The sequence below is a fragment of the Panulirus ornatus genome, chromosome 6 (genome assembly GCF_036320965.1).
Source record: "Panulirus ornatus isolate Po-2019 chromosome 6, ASM3632096v1, whole genome shotgun sequence".
In the NCBI taxonomy this organism is placed as follows: domain Eukaryota; kingdom Metazoa; phylum Arthropoda; class Malacostraca; order Decapoda; family Palinuridae; genus Panulirus; species Panulirus ornatus.
In genome coordinates, this window is record NC_092229.1 from 55,063,021 (window position 1) to 55,081,430 (window position 18,410).

The following is an 18,410-nucleotide window of genomic DNA, read 5'->3' on the forward strand; positions in this document are numbered from 1 at the left end:
ACATGGAAAAACAACCCCCTCCCCCCTCATCCTGTGTGCGAGGTAGCACAGATAGTGACCTCTCTTTCCACATTTCTTAGTACTCCCAGAACCTTTGCTCCCTTGCCCATTCATGATTTACTTCAACTCATATGCTTCCAATCACTTCCATGTCCACTCCCAGGTATCTAAAACACTTCACTTCCCTGAAGTTTTCTCCATCCAAACTCACACCACAATTAACCTGTCTCTCTCTAGCACCGAACCTAATCATCTTGCTTTCATTCACATTTACTCTAAACTTTCTCCTTTCATACAATGAGCCTATTCTCTTTCTGATTCTATGACAGTTCATCCGTATGTATATTTATGGATACCAATAGGAATGGAAAACATATACCCTTTTAATAATGCAATATTTCCTTTCTTATAAACCAAAATTTCTTTCAGTAAGTGGAACATTATTCACTAAATAATCTAAATGAAGTGCAAAATTCATAATCACATTTTCCAAATCTTGCTGCTGGCTTTCAGGCACTAAAGATGGAAAGAGAAAAGTACATGTGACACTCTAGTCTTAAAAACAAAAAAGTTAAAATCATTATGACTTCTTTTCATCACACACCTAATCTCAAGCTTCTTTAACTCTCATCCTTAGCATCTCATCCTACTATTTCTGGCTACGGAAACAAAACAGCACTGAATTGGTGGAACAATCTCATAACTTACATCTCCCATGAAGATATGACATCATACAGGTATTCATGACTTTTCACATGTTTATCTCCATCAGGACCAGATTCATATATAGCCCAACCTTCCAGTCCTACCAAGCCAAGTCGGTCTGCTAACTTCTGCATGGCATCACCAGCTGTATCCCGAGGATGGACATCAATTGCTTTAGTGCGCCCATCCAAGAAGAAAAACCTAAAATGATGAAAATTAATTTGTAACAATAAATCCTTTATAAATTATAAGAGAAGTGCAATGTTGTCAGTTAGATTTATTTAGAATGAACAAACTCTGATATTTTCTTATGAAAATGAGTAAGTGGGCATTTTCATAAATAAAATTATTTACAAAAAATATACAATATGCCTTACTAGCCTTGTCACCTAGCTTTTCAGAACCAAACAAGATAAGTGCAAACAACACAGAGGAGAACATTCACAACCATTGTTGGCTGCTTAGCAACCAGAAATGTTCACCAGCTGCAATGCAAAACAGAAATACTTCCAATATAATTACACCTCAACAGCAACAGACCGCTTCCACCCAAACCACTTCATAATCAGCAACAAACCCCTAGGCACAAATAAAAAGCTTACCACTACCTCATACATCTGCTCCTTATAATCAGAGGTACCCTCTCCCTAACAAACAAATCAATGACAATACCTATTCACAATGATATAACTCATCAAACACTAAACAACTGATCCCCCAAGTCCAGTCTTAAACTCCACTCCACCAAATGTACACTCACCCTGAAGTCATAATCCCCAGACGTGTACAAGTTACACTTTCTTGTGTGTACTCTGGATACCATCCACTTCTCCAACTTACAAATACTGATTCACATATGTATTAAGAATATATGGTGTGGGAGGCAAGTTGTTAGAAGCAGAGAAAAGTTTTTATCGAGGATGTAAGGCATGTGTACGTGTAGGAAGAGAGGAAAGTGATTGGTTCTCAGTGAATGTAGGTTTGCAGCAGGGGTGTGTGATGTCTCCATGGTTGTTTGACTTGTTTATGGATGGGGATTTTAGGGAGGTGAATGCAAGAGTTTTGGAAAGAGGGGCAAGTGTGCAGTCTGTTGTGGATGAGAGAGCTTGGGAAGTGAGTCAGTTGTTGTTCGCTGATGTTACAGCTCTGGTGGCTGATTCATGTGAGAAACTGCAGAAGCTGGTGACTGAGTTTGGTAAAGTGTGTGAAAGAAGAAAGCTGAGAGTAAATGTGAATAAGAGCAAGGTTATTAGGTACACTAGGATTGAGGGACAAGTCAACTGGGAGGTAAGTTTGAATGGAGAAAAACTGGAGGAAGTGAAGTGTTTTAGATATCTGGGAGTGGTTTTGACACCGGATGGAACCATGGAAGCGGAAGTGAATCATAGGGTGGGGGAGGAGATGAAAGTTCTGGGAGCGTTGAAAAATGTGTGGAAGTCGAGAACATTATCTCGGAAAGCAAAAATGGGTATGTGTGAAGGAATGGTGGCTCTAACAATGTTATGTGGTTGCGAGGTGTGGGCTATAGATAGAGTTGTGCGGAGGAGAGTGGATGTGCTGGAAATGAGATGTTTGAGGACAATATGTGGTGTGAGGTGGTTTGATCGAGTAGGTAATAATAGGGTAGGAGAGATGTGTGGTAACAAAAAGAGTGTGGTTGAGAGAGCAGAAGAGGGTGTTTTGAAATGGTTTGGTCACATGGAGAGAATGAGTGAGGAAAGACTGACCAAGAGGATATATGTGTCAGAGGTGGAGGGGATGAGGAGAAGTGGGAGACCAAATTGGAGGTGGAAAGATGGAGTGAAAAAGATTTTGAGTGATCGGGGCCTGAACATGCAAGAGGGTGAAAGGCGTGCAAGGAATAGAGTGAATTGGAATGATGTGGTATACCGGGGTCGACGTGCTGTCAATAGATCGAACCAGGGCATGTGAAGCGTCTGGGGTAAACCATGGAAAGTTTTGTGGGGCCTGGATGTGGAAAGGGAGCTCTGGTTTCGGTGCATTATTACATGACAGCTAGAGACTGAGTGTGAACAAGTGTGGCCTTTGTTGTCTTTTCCTAGCACTACCTCATGCACATGAGGGGGGGAGGGGGTTGTTATTCCATGTGTGGCGGGGTGGCGATGGGAATGAATAAAGGCAGCCAGTATGAATTATGTACATGTGTATATATGTATATGTCTGTGTGTGTGTATATATATGTATACGTTGAGATGTATAGTATGTATATTTGCATGTGTGGATGTGTATGTATATACATGTGTATGTGGGTGGGTTTGGCCATTCTTTCGTTTGTTTCCTTGCGCTACCTCGCTAACGCAGGAGACAGCGACAAAGCAAAATAAATAAATAAATGAAATAAATAATATGTATCTGAACACCCCTCATGCCTAAGAGACAACTTCTACACTGAAGACACTAAGCACATTCCTTAATCACCCTCCACTCACATTCCAACATATAACATCACACCCCTTGACCTGTGGTCCCATTCAGTGGATCCTTCTAGAAGGGATCCTGAGGCAAGGAAGCAAGGTACCAAATAATCATGGGAAACTCAAGAATGTGAAATGTATTTCTTTCCATACACCACTAAGATTTGAAACTTCAGCTCCTTATGTCTTTCTTTACAGCTACAGCCTACCACTTTTGAAAATACAGGTTTTTCCACTTCCTCCAAAACTTTTACATTGTACTATCCTCTTCTCTCTTTACCTATCTTTCTTTTCAGCCTTTTTCATACTTCACTTAAGGTTTAGTTTTAATGAACACTCCTGCATTTGAATGAGGACCTTGACATACAAAAATAAATCCAAGTTTTCAGACAGGGGGGGTTGCAGTCTTGGGGGTGCATCAATTGTTGTAAGCTGATGACATGATGGTGATGTCTGATTCAAACGACAAACTGCAGAGCCTGGTATCAATGTTTGGGTTCATGCATGAAAGAAGAGAGTTAAGAGTTTGTGTAAATAAAAGTAAGGTTATGAAGTTTAGGTGGGGAAAGTGTTAGACTGGTAGGTATGTGAGTTTGGCTGAAGATAATTTTGGGGAAGTGGAGTGTTTTATAAACCTGCAAGTGGGTATGGCACGAGATAGAACCTTGAAAGCTTAAGTGAACCACAAGGTGGCTGTGGAGACTAAGGTTCTGGGTACATCAATGGGTGTGCTGTTGGCACTGTAGTCAGAAGTGTTATATGGATGTGAAGTGTAAGCCCTAAATCAAAAAGTGTGGAAGTGAGTGGATTTGTTGGAAATGAAATACCTAAAGATAATATGTGCTGTGAGGAAGGTTGATTTAATATAAAAAGGCAAGAGAGAGAGGTGTGTAGTAAGAAAAGTATTGTTGAGAAAGCTGAAGAAAGTATACTAAAATGGTTTGGACATATGGAGAGGATGAGTAAAGAGAGGTTGTCAAAAAGGTATGTGCATCAGAAGTGGAGGGAACAAGGAGAAGATAAAGACCAAATTGGATATGGAAGATGAAGTGAAAGAAGCTTAGAGGGGTTGGTGCCTGAACATGCAGGAGGGCATACGATGTGCAAAGAATAGAATGCATTGGAGCAATGTGACATACAAGGGGCAATATGCTGTCAATGGACTGAACCATGGCAAATAAAGTCTGTCTATGTATCTATCTATCTATAACTTTGATGTCCATTCCCTTTGGGAACTCCCTCAAAGGGGTGGCCATGACAAAAGAGTCTCCATAGCCACTGAACTCCAAAGCCGTGTCTCAACCTTTATTGCCTCACCCTTAATATGCCAGTGGCAGAGGGCAACTCTAGTGCAGTGTTTATAGGGGCTCCTACCTGCTGTTCCTACCAATTACTTCTATTTAATGTTTCTACCTAATTTTCTTGTGACTAATGTTCTAAACTACTAGTTCTACCTAATGCTCCCAGCTAATATTTCTACCTACAATTTCTACTAACAGTCATACCTACAACTTCAATCTATTGCTCCTACCATTTCACCAAAATGCAGGGCTAGTGCAAAGTGCTAAACGAAGGAAAAATCTAGGGTTGAGAAGAATAAGTTGTGTGAGTTAAGTGTTGTCAAGTGTTATGTGTGGCATGGAGAGACTGTATGTTTGCAGACAGAATGCTAACAGTCCACATGGAGGTAAGATAGAAAGGAAAGACAGTTACCTGTGTCAAAGGGGAGCAACTTGACAATCACAGAACTGCTGGCTCATTATGCAGCTGTCACTAACCCTTCCAAATACCCATGGGGGTAGTAAAGGTACACCATCGAATTTTCAGCAACTGATGGTTCGGCACCTCCTTTAGTCCAGACAAAATTAATAGGGAACTTGAAATTACTGTGGCCACCAGACTAGTTTACTGGACGGCCACAGATGATATGCGTAGGGCGCGCTTATTTACATTCTTTACACTGCACTTGTTGGTGGTGATACTACAATTCTGTGAGATTCTTAGCTTATTTTGCTTAAATCTAACCCCAGCTATGGCTTCTAAGACATATGAGAGTGTCAGATGTGGTGACAAATGTAAACAACAGTCCATATCGATCCAGGATGAAGTAAAACTTGAAAAAATAGACCGTGATGTTTTGGTGTATAAGCTGTGTGACATCTACAGTATTGGTTCATCAACTGTTTATGATATAAAGAAGCAAAGGGAGAAAATATTGAAATTCTACGCAAAAAGTGATTCCAAGAAGCAAATGATGATTAGAAAAACTATGAAAGATGGTAAGAGTAATGAACACGAACGAGTGATGATGGAATGGTTTCGACAGCGTCAGAGTGATGGAGTGGACTTGTCAGGTAGCATGGGAGACGTACAATTAGTGGGTTAGAGGTGTGCTGATGAATTATTATTACGTGACCATGGTTGGTCAGGCAAAATGGGTATTCCAGCAAGGCTCTGGAACCAAGAGTGGCAGAAAATCGGTGGTGTACTTGTACCAGTAATATGTCTCCCTGGTTGGTGGCTGCCTACCAGCTGCTACCTATAAAATGGTCAGGGCAAACCATGAAATGGTCTATGGGGCTTGGTTGTGCATAGCAACTCTGATTTTGGTGCATTATTCATGGCAGCTAGAAAGTGCATGTGAATGATTGGAGCCATTTCTTCTGTTCCTGATGCTACCTTATTGAAACAGCAAGCACAGAAAAATGTAAACAAACACACACATACATATATTGAAGCTCTGGTTTCAGTGCATTATACATGACAGTTAGAGACTAGATGAGAGAAAATGAGGTCAATTTCTTCATCGGTTTCTGGCACTAGTAAGAAGAGTATGACTGAGAGCTAAGGAGAATATGGTGAAATGGTTTGGACAGTTGCAGAGGAAGAGTGAGGAAAAATAATAATCATGGAAAAAATAAACACACACAAAGAATTATAATCTTAATATTAGTGATGGTCTATACAAATTAGATAACTTTATTGTTGATAAAATTTGTAAAATGATAAGTTTATGAATGCTCGTTGTATGTTTTGGACAATCACATTTACCAAATGGAGTCCTAGCTTCATCTCTTCGATGTATATCAACTGACTGTTATATTCCTCTCTCTTTTTTTTTTTCTTTGCTTTGTCGCTGTCTCCCATGTTTGCGAGGTAGCACAAGGAAACAGACGAAAGAAATGGCCCAACCCACCCCCATACACATGTATATACATACACGTCCACACACGCAAATATACATACCCATACATCTCAATGTACACACATATATATACACACACAGACATATACATATATACACATGCACACAATTCACACTGTCTGCCTTTATTCATTCCCATCGCCACCTCGCCACACATGGAATAACATCCCCCTCCCCCCTCATGTGTGCGAGGTAGCGCTAGGAAAAGACAACAAAGGCCCCATTCCTTCACACTCAGTCTCTAGCTGTCATGCAATATTGCCCGAACCACAGCTCCCTTTCCACATCCAGGCCCCACACAACTTTCCATGGTTTACCCCAGACGCTTCACATGCCCTAATTCAATCCATTGACAGCACATCGACCCCGGTATACCACATTGATCCAATTCACTCTATGCCTTGCCCGCCTTTCACCCTCCTGCATGTTCAGGCCCCGATCACTCAAAATCTTTTTCACTCCATCTTTCCACCTCCAATTTGGTCTTCCACTTTTCCTCGTTCCCTCCGCCTCTGACACATATATCCTACTGGTCAGTCTTTCCTCACTCATTCTCTCCATGTGACCAAACCACTTCAAAACACCCTCTTCTGCTCTCTCAACCACGCTCTTTTTATTTCCACACATCTCTCTTACCCTTACATTACTTACTCGATCAAACCACCTCACACCACATATTTTCCTCAAACATCTCATTTCCAGCACATCCACCCTCCTGCGCACAACTCTATCCATAGCACACGCCTTGCAACCATACAACATTGTTGGAACCACTATTTCTTTAAACATAGCCATTTTTGCTTTCCGAGATAATGTTCTCGACTTCCACACATTCTTCAAGGCTCCCAGAATTTTCACCTCCTCCCCCACCCTATGATTCACTTCCGCTTCCATGGTTCCATCCGCTGCCAGATCCACTCCCAGATATCTAAAACACTTTACTTCCTCCAGTTTTTCTCCATTCAAACTTACCTCCCAATTGACTTGACCCTCAACCCTAATGTACCTAATAACCTTGCTCTTATTCACATTTACTCTTAACTTTCTTCTTTCACACACTTTACCAAACTCAGTCACCAGCTTCTGCAGTTTCTCACATGAATCAGCCACCAGTGCTGTATCATCATCGAACAACAAATGACTCACTCCCCAAGCTCTCTCATCCACAACAGACTTCATACTTGCCCCTCTTTCCAAAACTCTTGCATTCACCTCCCTAACAACCCCATCCATAAACAAATTAAACAACCATGGAGACATCACACACCCCTGCCACAAACCTACATTCACTGAGAACCAATCACTTTCCTCTCTTCCTACACATACACGTGCCTTACATCCTCGATAAAAACTTTTCACTGCTTCTAACAACTTGCCTCCCACACCATATACTCTTAGTACCTTCCACAGAGCATCTCTATCAACTCTATCATATGCCTTCTCCAGATCCATAAATGCTACATACAAATCCATTTGCTTTTCTAAGTATTTCTCACATGCATTCTTCAAAGCAAACACCTGATCCACACATCCTCTACCACTTCTGAAACTACACTGCTCTTCCCCAATCTGATGCTCTGTATATGCCTTCACCCTCTCAATCAATACCCTCCCATATAATTTACCAGGAATACTCAACAAACTTATTCCTCTGCAATTTGAGCGCTCACTCTTATCCCCTTTGCCTTTGTACAATGGCACTATGCACGCATTCCGCCAATCCTCAGGCACCTCACCATGAATCATACATACACTGAATAACCTTACCAACCAGTCAACAATACAGTCACCCCTTTTTTAATAAATTCAACTGCAATACCATCCAAACCTGCTGCCTTGCCGGCTTTCATCTTCCGCAAACTTTTACTACCTCTTCTCTGTTTACCAAATCATTTTCCCTAACCCTTTCACTTTGCACACCACCTCGACCAAAACACCCTATATCTGCCACTCTATCATCAAACACATTCAACAAACCTTCAAAATACTCACTCCATCTCCTCCTCACATCACCACTACTTGTTATCACCTCCCCATTAGCCCCCTTTACTGAAGTTCCCATTTGCTCCCTTGTCTTATGCACTTTATTTACCTCCTTCCAGAACATATATATATATATTTATTTATATTTTATTTATTTTTTATTTTGCTTTGTCGCTGTCTCCCGCGTTAGCGAGGTAGTGCAAGGAAACAGACGAAAGAATGGCCAAACCCACCCACATACACATGTATATACATACACGTCCACACACGCAAATATACATACCTATACATCTCAATGTACATATATGTATACACACACACACATATACATAAATACACATGTACATAATTCATACTGTCTGCCTTTATCTATTCCCATCGCCACCTTGCCACACATGGAATAACAACCCCCTCCCCCCTCATGTGTGCGAGGTAGCACTAGGAAAAGACAGCAAAGGCCACATTCGTTCACACTCAGTCTCTAGCTGTCATGTAATAATGCACCGAAACCACAGCTCCCTTTTCACATCCAGGCCCCACAGAACTTATCTATTCATTTATCATACTTTGTCGCTGTCTCCCGTGTTCGTGAGGTAGCGCAAGGAAACTGACCAAAGAATGGCCCAACCCATCCACATACACAAGCATATACATACACGTCCAAACACGCACACATACATACCTATACATCTCAACGTATACATATATACAGACATATACATATATACACATGTACATAATTTATACTGTCTGCCCTTATTCATTCCCATCGTCACCCCGCCACATAATAAAATACCAACCCCCTCCCCCCGCATGTGCACAAGGTAGCGCTAGGGAAAGACAACAAAGGCCCCATTCATTCACGCTCAGTTTCTAGTTGTCATGTATAATGCACCAAAACCACAGCTCCCTTTCCACATCCAGGCCCCACAGAACTTTCCATGGTTTACCCTAGATGCTTCACATGCCCTGGTTCAATCCATTGACAGCATGTCAACCCCGGTATACCACATCGTTCCAATTCACTCTATTCCTTGCATGCCTTTCACCCTCCTGCATGTTCAGGCCCCGATCACTCAAAATCTTTTTCGCTCCATCTTTCCACCTCCAATTTGGTCTCCCACTTATCCTCGTTCTTTCCACCTCTGACACATATATTCTCTTTGTCAATCTTTCCTCACTCATTCTCTCCATGTGACCAGACCATTTCAGAGCACTCTTCTGCTCTCTCAACCACACTCTTTTTACCACCACACATCTCTCTTACCCTTTAGCCCCTTTGCCTCAGTACAATGGCACTATGCATGCATTCTGCCAATCCTCAGGCACTTCCCCATGAGCCATACATACACTGAATATCCTCACCAACCAGTCAACAACACAGTCACCCTTTTCTAATAAATTCCACTGCAATACCCTGCAAACCCGCTGCCTTGCCGGCTTTCATCTTCCGCAAAGCTTTCACTACCTCTTCTCTGTTTAACAAACCATTCTCCCTGACCCTCTCATTTCACACACCACCTCAACCAAAACACCCTATATCTGCCACTCTATAATCTAACACATTCAGCAAATCTTCAAAATACTCACTCCATCTCCTTCTCACATCACCACTACTTGTTATGACCTCCCCATTAGACCCCTTCACCAATTTTCCCATTTGTTCTCGTCTTACGCATTTTATTTACCTCCTTGCAAAACATCTTTTTATTCTCCTTAAAATTTAATTGTACTCTCTCACCCCAACTCTCATTTGCCCTCTTTTTCACCTCTTGCACTTTTCTCTTGACCTCCTGCCTCTTTCTTTTATACATTCTCCAATCATTTGCACTATTTTCCAGCAAAAATCATCCAAATGCCTCTCTCTTCTCTTTCACCAATAATCTTACTTCTTCATGCCACCACTCACTACCCTTTCTAATCTGCACACCTCCTATGCTTCTCATACCACAGGCATCTTTTGTGCAAGCTATCACTACTTCCCTAAATACATCCCATTCCTCCATCATTCCCCTTATGTCCTTTGCTCTCACCTTTTTCCATTCTGCACTCAGTCTCTCCTGGTACTTCCTCACACAAGTCTCCTTCCCAAGCTCACTTACCCTCACCACTCTCTTCACCCCAATATTCTCTCTTCTTTTCTGAAAACCTCTACAAATCTTCACCTTCGCCTCCACAAGATAATGATCAGACATCCCTCCAGTTGCACCTCTCAGCACATTAACATCCAAAAGTCTCTCTTTCACCTGCCTGTCAATTAACATGTAATCCAATAATGCTCTCAGGCTATCTCTCCTACTTACATACGTATACTTATGTATATCTCTCTTTTTAAACCAGGTATTCCCAATTACCAGTCCTTTTTCAGCATGCAAATCTACAAGCTTTTCATCATTTCCATTTACAACACTGAACACCCCATGTACACCAATTATTCCCTCAACTGCCACATTACTCACCTTTGCATTCAAATCACCCATCATTATAACCCAGTCTTGTGCATCAAAACTGCTAACACACTCACTCAGCTGCTCCCAAAACACTTGCCTCTCATGACTAGGTGCATAGGCACCAATAATCACCCATCTCTCTCCATCCACTTTCAATTTTACCCATATCAATCTATAGTTTACTTTCTTACACTCTATCACATACTCCCACAACTCCTGTTTCAGGAGTACTGCTACTCCTTCCCTTGCTCTTGTCCTCTCACCAACCCCTGACTTTACTCTCAAAACATTCCCAAACCACTCTTCACCTTTACCACTGTACAAAGGCAAAGGGGATTAAGGTGAGTGTTTGAATTACAGAGGTATAAGTTTGCTAAGTATTCCTGGGAAATTATATGGGAGGGTATTGATTGGGAGAGTGAAGGCATGTACAGAACATCAGATTGGGGAAGAGCAATGTGGTTTCAGAAGTGGTAGAGGATGTGTGGATCAGGTGTTTGCTTTGAAGAATGTAGGTGAGAAATACTTAGAAAAACAAAAGGATTTGTGTGTAGCATTTATGGATCTGGAGAAGGCATATGATAGAGTTGATAGAGATGCTCTGTGGAAGGTATTAAGAGTATATGGTGTGGGAGGCAAGTTGCTCGAAGCAGTGAAAAGTTTTTATTGAGGATGTAAGGCATGTGTACAAGCAGAGAGGAAAGTGATTGGTTTCCAGTGATAGTCGGTTTGCGAAAGGGTTGCATGATGTCTCCATGGTTGTTTAATTTGTTTATGGATGGGATTGTTAGGGATGTGAATGCAAGAGTTTTGGAGAGAGGGGCAAGTATGCAGTCTGTTGTGGATGAGAGGGCTTGGGAAGTGAGTCAGTTGTTGTTCGCTGATGATACAGTGCTGATTGCTGATTCAGGTGAGAAACTGCAGAAGCTGGTGACTGAGTTTGGTAAAGTGTGTGAAGGAAGAAAGCTGAGAGTAAATGTGAATAAGGGCAAGGTTATTAAGTACAGTAAGGTTGTGGGACAAGTCAATTGGGAGGTAAGTTTGAGTGGAGAAAAACTGGAGGGAGTGAAGTCTTTTAGGTATCTGGGAGTGGATTTGGCAGTGGATAGAACCATGGAAATGGAAGCAAATCACAGGGTGTGGGAGGGGGAGAAGGTTCTGGGCGCATTGAAGAATGTGTAGAAGATGAGAACATTATCTCGGAAAGAGGACAATATGTGGTGTGAGGTGGTTTGATCGAGTAAGTAATGAAAGGGTAAGAGAGATGTGTGGTAACAAAAAGAGTGTGGTTGAAAGAGCAGAGGAGGGTCTTTTGAAATGGTTTGGTCACATAGAAAGAATGTGTGAGGAAAGATTGACAAAGAGGATATATGTGTCAGAGGTGGAGGGAATGAGAAGTGGGAGACTGAATTGGAGGTGGAAGGATGGAGTGAAGAAGATTTTGAGCGATTGGGGCCTGAACATGCAGGAGGGTGAAAGGCGTGCAAGAAATAGAGTGAATTGGAACGCTGTGGTATATAGGGGTCGACATGCTGTCAATGGATTGAGCCAGGGCATGTGAAGCATCTGGGGTAAACCATGGAAAGTTTTGTGGGGCCTGGATGTGGAAAGGAAGCTGTGGTTTCGGTGTATTATACATGACAACTACGGACAGAGTGTGAACAAATGTGGCCTTTGTTGTCTTTTCCTAGAGCTACCTCACGCATGTGCAAGGGGAAGTCTAGAGAAAGGTGCAGGGGTTGAGAAAGCATGGAAATGAAAGATAAGGTACCACGTATCAGTAACCTTTAAAAGGATAAGAAGCTTTGGAAGGAGGTTAATAATGTACGAAAAACAAGAGAATGAATGGGAACATAGATGAAAGGGGTAAAAGATGTGGTAATAGATAGTGACTAAATGAGGAGAAGATGGAGTAAGTGTTTTGAAAGACTGTTGAATGTGTCTGATGATAGGGTGGCAGATGAAAGGTGGGTTGAGGTGGACAGTGGTTTGGTGAAGAATAAAGAGAAGGTGAGAGCCTTACATACAATAAAAAGAGGCAAGGTGACTAGAATGGAAAACATGTCAGTTGAATTTATGAAGGAAAGCAGTGATTGTTATTGATTGGTTAGTTGGGATTCTCAATGCATGTATAGATCATGGTGAGGTGCCTGAGGATTCACAGAATACATATATAGAGAGCCATTTTTTGAAGGTAAGGGTGAATGATGCCATCATGGCTGTTCAATTTGTCTATGGATGGGGTGGTGAGGGAGGTAAATGAGAGAGACTTTGAGAGCGGTGTATGCTGACTACAAGGTGTGAGAGGGCCTAGGAATTGAATAAGTTGATGTTTACTGATGATACAGTGCTGGAGACAGATTTGAGTGAGAAATTACAAAAGTGGGTGACTGAGTTTGGAGGAGTAAGTGAAAAGAGAAAGGACATTTGGTTTGGAAGAGTCAAGGGTCACTTTAAATGGGGTATGAGTTTAAATGAATAAAAACTGGAGGAAGTGAAATGTTTTAGATACCTGGGAGTGTACATGGCAGCTAGAGAGTGTGAACAAAAGTGGTCTTTTTTGTCTGTTTTCCAGGCACTACCCTGCTGAAGCAGGGGGTAGCAATGCTGTTTCCTGCAGGGCAGAGTAGCACCAGGAATGGATGAAGGCAAGCAAGTATGAATATGTACATGTACATGTATAAAAAAGGGAGAAAAAAATGCATGAAGACAAAAGGTAAAGGTAAGATAAAAGAGTTTTTCATACTCAGTCACTTTTTCCCATGTTAGCAAGAAAGCACAAAAACAGATGAAGAAACATGCAACCACTCACAACCATTCTCTAAATGTTATGTGAAATGCTCCAAAACTACAGCTCCCTAACCACAAACAGGCTCTACAGACTTTTCCATCATTTACCCTGGATGCTTCACATGCCTTACTGACAGTACAATGCCTCTATTATACAAAATCATTCCAATTCACTCTATCCTCTGCATGCCTTTCACGGTCATACATATTCAGACTCAAATCCCTCAAAATCTTTTTCATTCCATAGTTACATCTACAATTTGGTATCCTTGTTCCCCTTGTTCCTTCCATTTCCAACACATATCCTTTGTCAATCCTTGTTCCTTCCACTCCTAACACACATATCCTCTTTGTCAATCCTTGTTCCTTCCACTTCTAATACACATATCCTCTTTGTCAACCTTTCCTTACTAATTCTCTCCATATGTCCAAACCATTTAAGCACACCCTCCTCTGATCTCTTAACCACACTCTTTTTGTTACCACATCTCTCTCATTCCATTGCATTACTTACTTGGTCAAACCACCTCAAACCACATTTCATTTCCAACACATCAACTCTCCTCCATACAGCCTTATCTACAGCCCATGTCTTGCATCCTATAATACTGTTGGAACTATTATACCTCCAAACATACCCATTTTTGCCCTCTTTCCACTTTCTTCAGCACTCCTAGAACCTTCACCCTCTTTACCACCCTGTGACTCACTTCTGCTTCCATAGCTCCATTTGCTGCCAAGTCCACTCTCAGGTATTCAAAACACTTAACTTGCTCCAATTTTTCTCCATCCCAACTCACAGCCCAACTAACTTGTCCCTTAACCCTGCTAAACCTAATGACCTTGCTTTTATTCACATTCATGTTCAACTTCATTCTTTCACACACTCCTCCAAACTTAGTCACCAACATCTGCAGTTTCTCACTTGAATCTGCCTCCAGTACTTTATGATCAGCGATCAACTGACTTACATCCCAGGCCCTCTCATCCCCCACTGGCTGCATATTCATTCCTCTCTCCAAGACTCTTGCATTTACCTCCCTAACCATCCCATCCATTAACAAATTAAACAACCAATTTGATATCAAACACCCCTGCCACAGACCTACCTTCACTAGGAACAATTCACTCTCCTCTCTTCCTATCTGTACACATGCCTTACAACCTTAATAAAAACTACTCACTGCTTCCAGCAGCTTACCTACCACACTGTACATTCTTAAGACCTTCTAAATGGCGTCTCTATCAACCCTATCATATGATTTCACAAGATCCATAAATGGCACATACAAATACATCTGTTTCTCTAAGTATTTCTCAAACGCATTCCTTAAGGCAAATACCTGAACCACACATCCACTACCACTTATGAAACCACACTGCTCCTCTCCAATCTGATACTCTGTACATCCCTCTACTCTCTCAATCGATAACCTTCTATACAACTTACCAGGTACACTCAACAAACATATACCTCTATAGTTTGAACACTCACCTTTATCCCCTTTATAAAATGGCACTATACATGTATTAAGCTAATCCTCAGGCACCTCCTCACCACAATCTATACATACGATGAAAATCCTCACCACTCAGTCAACAGCATAGTTACCTTCTTTCTTAAGTAATTCAACAGCATTACCATCAACTTGCCACATTTCATCTTGTGTAAGGCTTTCATCACCTCTTCTCTCTTCAGCAAACCAATGTTCATGACTCTTTTACTCTGCATATCACCCCAACCTAAACACCCTACATTTGCCACTCATCATCAAATATATTCATCAGTTCTTTTAAACTGCATACCACCCCAACCCTAACACCCTACATCTGCCACTCATCATCAAACACATTCATCAGTCCGCCTAAATACTCACTCTTCTTCCTCTTCACTTCATTACTACCTGTTACCACTTCCTCTCTTGCCCCCTTCACCAATGTTCCTAATTGTTCTCTTGTTTTTTTTTAAAGTATCAACTTCCTTTCAAAACTTCTTATTTTCTCTAAGGTTTATTAGTATTCGCTCGTCCCAGCTCTCATTTACACTCTTCTTCAACCCCCTGCATCTTCCTCTTGACTTCTTGATGCTTTCTCTTATAAATCTCCCAATTATTTGCACTCCTTCCCTGTAAGTACCATCCAAATGCCTCTCTTTTCTCCTTCACTAGCAACTATTCTTCTTCATCCCACCACTCCCTACCCTTACTAATCTGCCCATCTCCCACTTTTTGCATGCCACATACATTTCTTGCACATGCCAGAGAAATATTCATATTCATTTGTTTATTATACTTGATCGCCGTTTCCCGCGTCAGAGAGTTAGCACCAGGAAATAGATGATGGATGGCCCATCCACTCATTTATATCTATTCATCATACTTTGTCACTGTCTCCTGCGTTAGTGAGTTAGCGCAAGAAAATGGATGAAAGAATGGCCCAACCAACCCACATACAAACGTATATACATACATGTCCACACACGCACATATACATACCTATACATCTAAACGTATGCATATATATACACACACAGACATATACATATACACACATGTACATAATTCATACTGTTTGCCCTTATTCATTCCTGTCGCCACCCTGCCACACATGAAATGACAACCCCCTCCCCCACATGTGTACGAGATAGCGCTAGGAAAAGACAACAAAGGCCACATTCGTTCACACTCAGTCTCTAGCTGTCATGTATAATGCACCAAAATCACAGCTCCCTTTCCACATCCATGCCCCACGAAACTTTCCATGGTTTACCCCAGACGCTTCACATGCCCTGGATCAATCCATTGACAACACGTTGACCCCGGTATACCGCATCATTCCAATTCACTCTATTCCTTGTATGCCTTTCACCTTCCTGCATGTTCAGGTCCCAATCTTAAAATCTTTTTCACTCCATCTTTCCACCTCCAATTTGGTCTCCCACTTCTCCTCGCTCCCTCCACCTCTGACATATATATCATCTTTGTCAATCTTTCCTCACTCATTCACTCCATGTGACCAAACCATTTCAAAACACCCTCTTCTGCTCTCTCAACCACACTCTTTTTATTACCACACATCTATCTTACCCTTTCATTACCTACTAAATCAAACCACCTCACACCACACATTGTCCTTGAACATCTCATTTCCAGCACATCCACCCTCCTCCGCACAACTCTATCTATAGCCCATGCCTCGCAACCATATAACATTGTTGGAACCATAATTCCTTCAAACATATCCATTTTTGTTTTCTGAGATAACGTTCTCGCCTTCCACACATTTTTCAACGCTCCCAGAACTTTCGCCTCCTACCCCACCCTATGATTCACTTCTGCTTCGATGGTTCCATCTGCTGCCAAATCCACTCCCAGATATCTAAAACACTTCACTTTCTCCAGTTTTTCTCCATTCAAACTTACCTCCCAATTGACTTGTCCCTCAACCCTACTGTACCTAATAACCTTGCTCTTATTCACATTTACTCTCAGCTTTCTTCTTTCACACACTTTACCAAACTCAGTCACCAGCTTCTACTGTTTCTTACCCGAATCAGCCACCAGCGTTGTATCATCAGCGATCAACAACTGACTCACTTCCCAAGCTCTCTCATCCATAACAGACTGCATACTTGCCCCTTTTTTCAAAACTCTTGGATTCGCCTCCTTAACAACCCCATCCATAAGCAAATCAAACAACCATGGAGACATCATGCAACCCTGCCGCAAACCGACATTCACTGAGAACCAATAACTTTCCTTTCTTCCTACTCGTACACATGCCTTACATCCTTGATAAAAATTATCATTGCTTCTAACAACTTGCCTCCTACACCATATAGTCTTAATACCTTCCACAGAGCATCTCTATCAAAGTGAGAGGGTTAGGGAGAATGATTTGGTAAACAGAGAAGAGGTAGTGAAAGCTTTGTGGAAGATGAAATGCAGCAAGGCAGCGGGTTTGGATGGTATTGCAGTGGAATTTATTAAAAAAGGGGGTGACTGTGATGCTGACTGGTTGGTAAGGTTATTCAATGTAGGTATAAGTTTGTTGAGTATTCCTGGGAAATTCTATGGGAGGGTATTGATTGAGAGGGTGAAGGCATGTACAGAGCATCAGATCGGGGAAGAGCAGTGTGGTTTCAGAAGTGGTTGAGGATGTATGGATCAGGTGTTTGCTTTGAAAAATGTATGCGAGAAATACTTAGAAAAGCAAATGGATTTGTATGTAGCATTCATGGATCTGGAGAAGTCATATGATAGAGTTGATAGAGATGCTCTGTGGAAGGTATTAAGACTATATGGTGTGGGGGGCAAGTTGTTAGAAGCAGTGAAAAGTTTTTATCAAGGATGTAAGGCATGTGTACGAGTAGGAAGAGAGGAAAGTGATTGGTTCACAGTGAATGTTGGTTTGTGGCAGGGGTGCATGATGTCTCCATGGTTGTTGATTTGTTTATGGATGGGGTTGTTAGGAAGGTGAATGCAAGTATGCAGTCTGTTGTAGATGAGAGAGCTTGGGAAGTGAGTCAGTTGTTGTTCGCTGATGATACGGTGCTGGTGGTTGATTCGGGTGAGAAACTGCAGAAGCTGGTGACTGAGTTTGGTAAAGTGTGTGAAAGAAGAAAGCTGAGAGTAAATGTGAATAAGAGCAAGGTTATTAGGTACAGTAGGGTTGAGGGACAAGTCAATTGGGAGGTAAGTTTGAATGGAGAAAAACTGGAGGAAGTGAAGTGTTTTAGATATCTGGGAGTGGATCTGGCAGCTGATGGAACCATGGAAACAGAAATAAATCGTAGAGTGGGGGAGGGGGCGAAAGTTCTAGGAGCGCTGAAAAATGTGTGGA

General features: G+C 41.7%; 1 protein-coding gene across 1 annotated transcript in view; it reads right to left on the minus strand.

The window, feature by feature from the left end:
- Positions 1–18,410, minus strand: part of Myo81F (Myosin 81F) — a 387,373-nt gene that overhangs the window by 183,971 nt on the left and 184,992 nt on the right. Inside the window, exons 24-25 of the mRNA XM_071662293.1 lie at positions 1,466–1,550; positions 709–941 (exon numbers count right to left, since the gene is read on the minus strand). Of these exons, the coding sequence (XP_071518394.1) occupies positions 709–941; positions 1,466–1,550 (318 nt within the window). The remainder of the gene's footprint in view (positions 1–708; positions 942–1,465; positions 1,551–18,410) is intronic.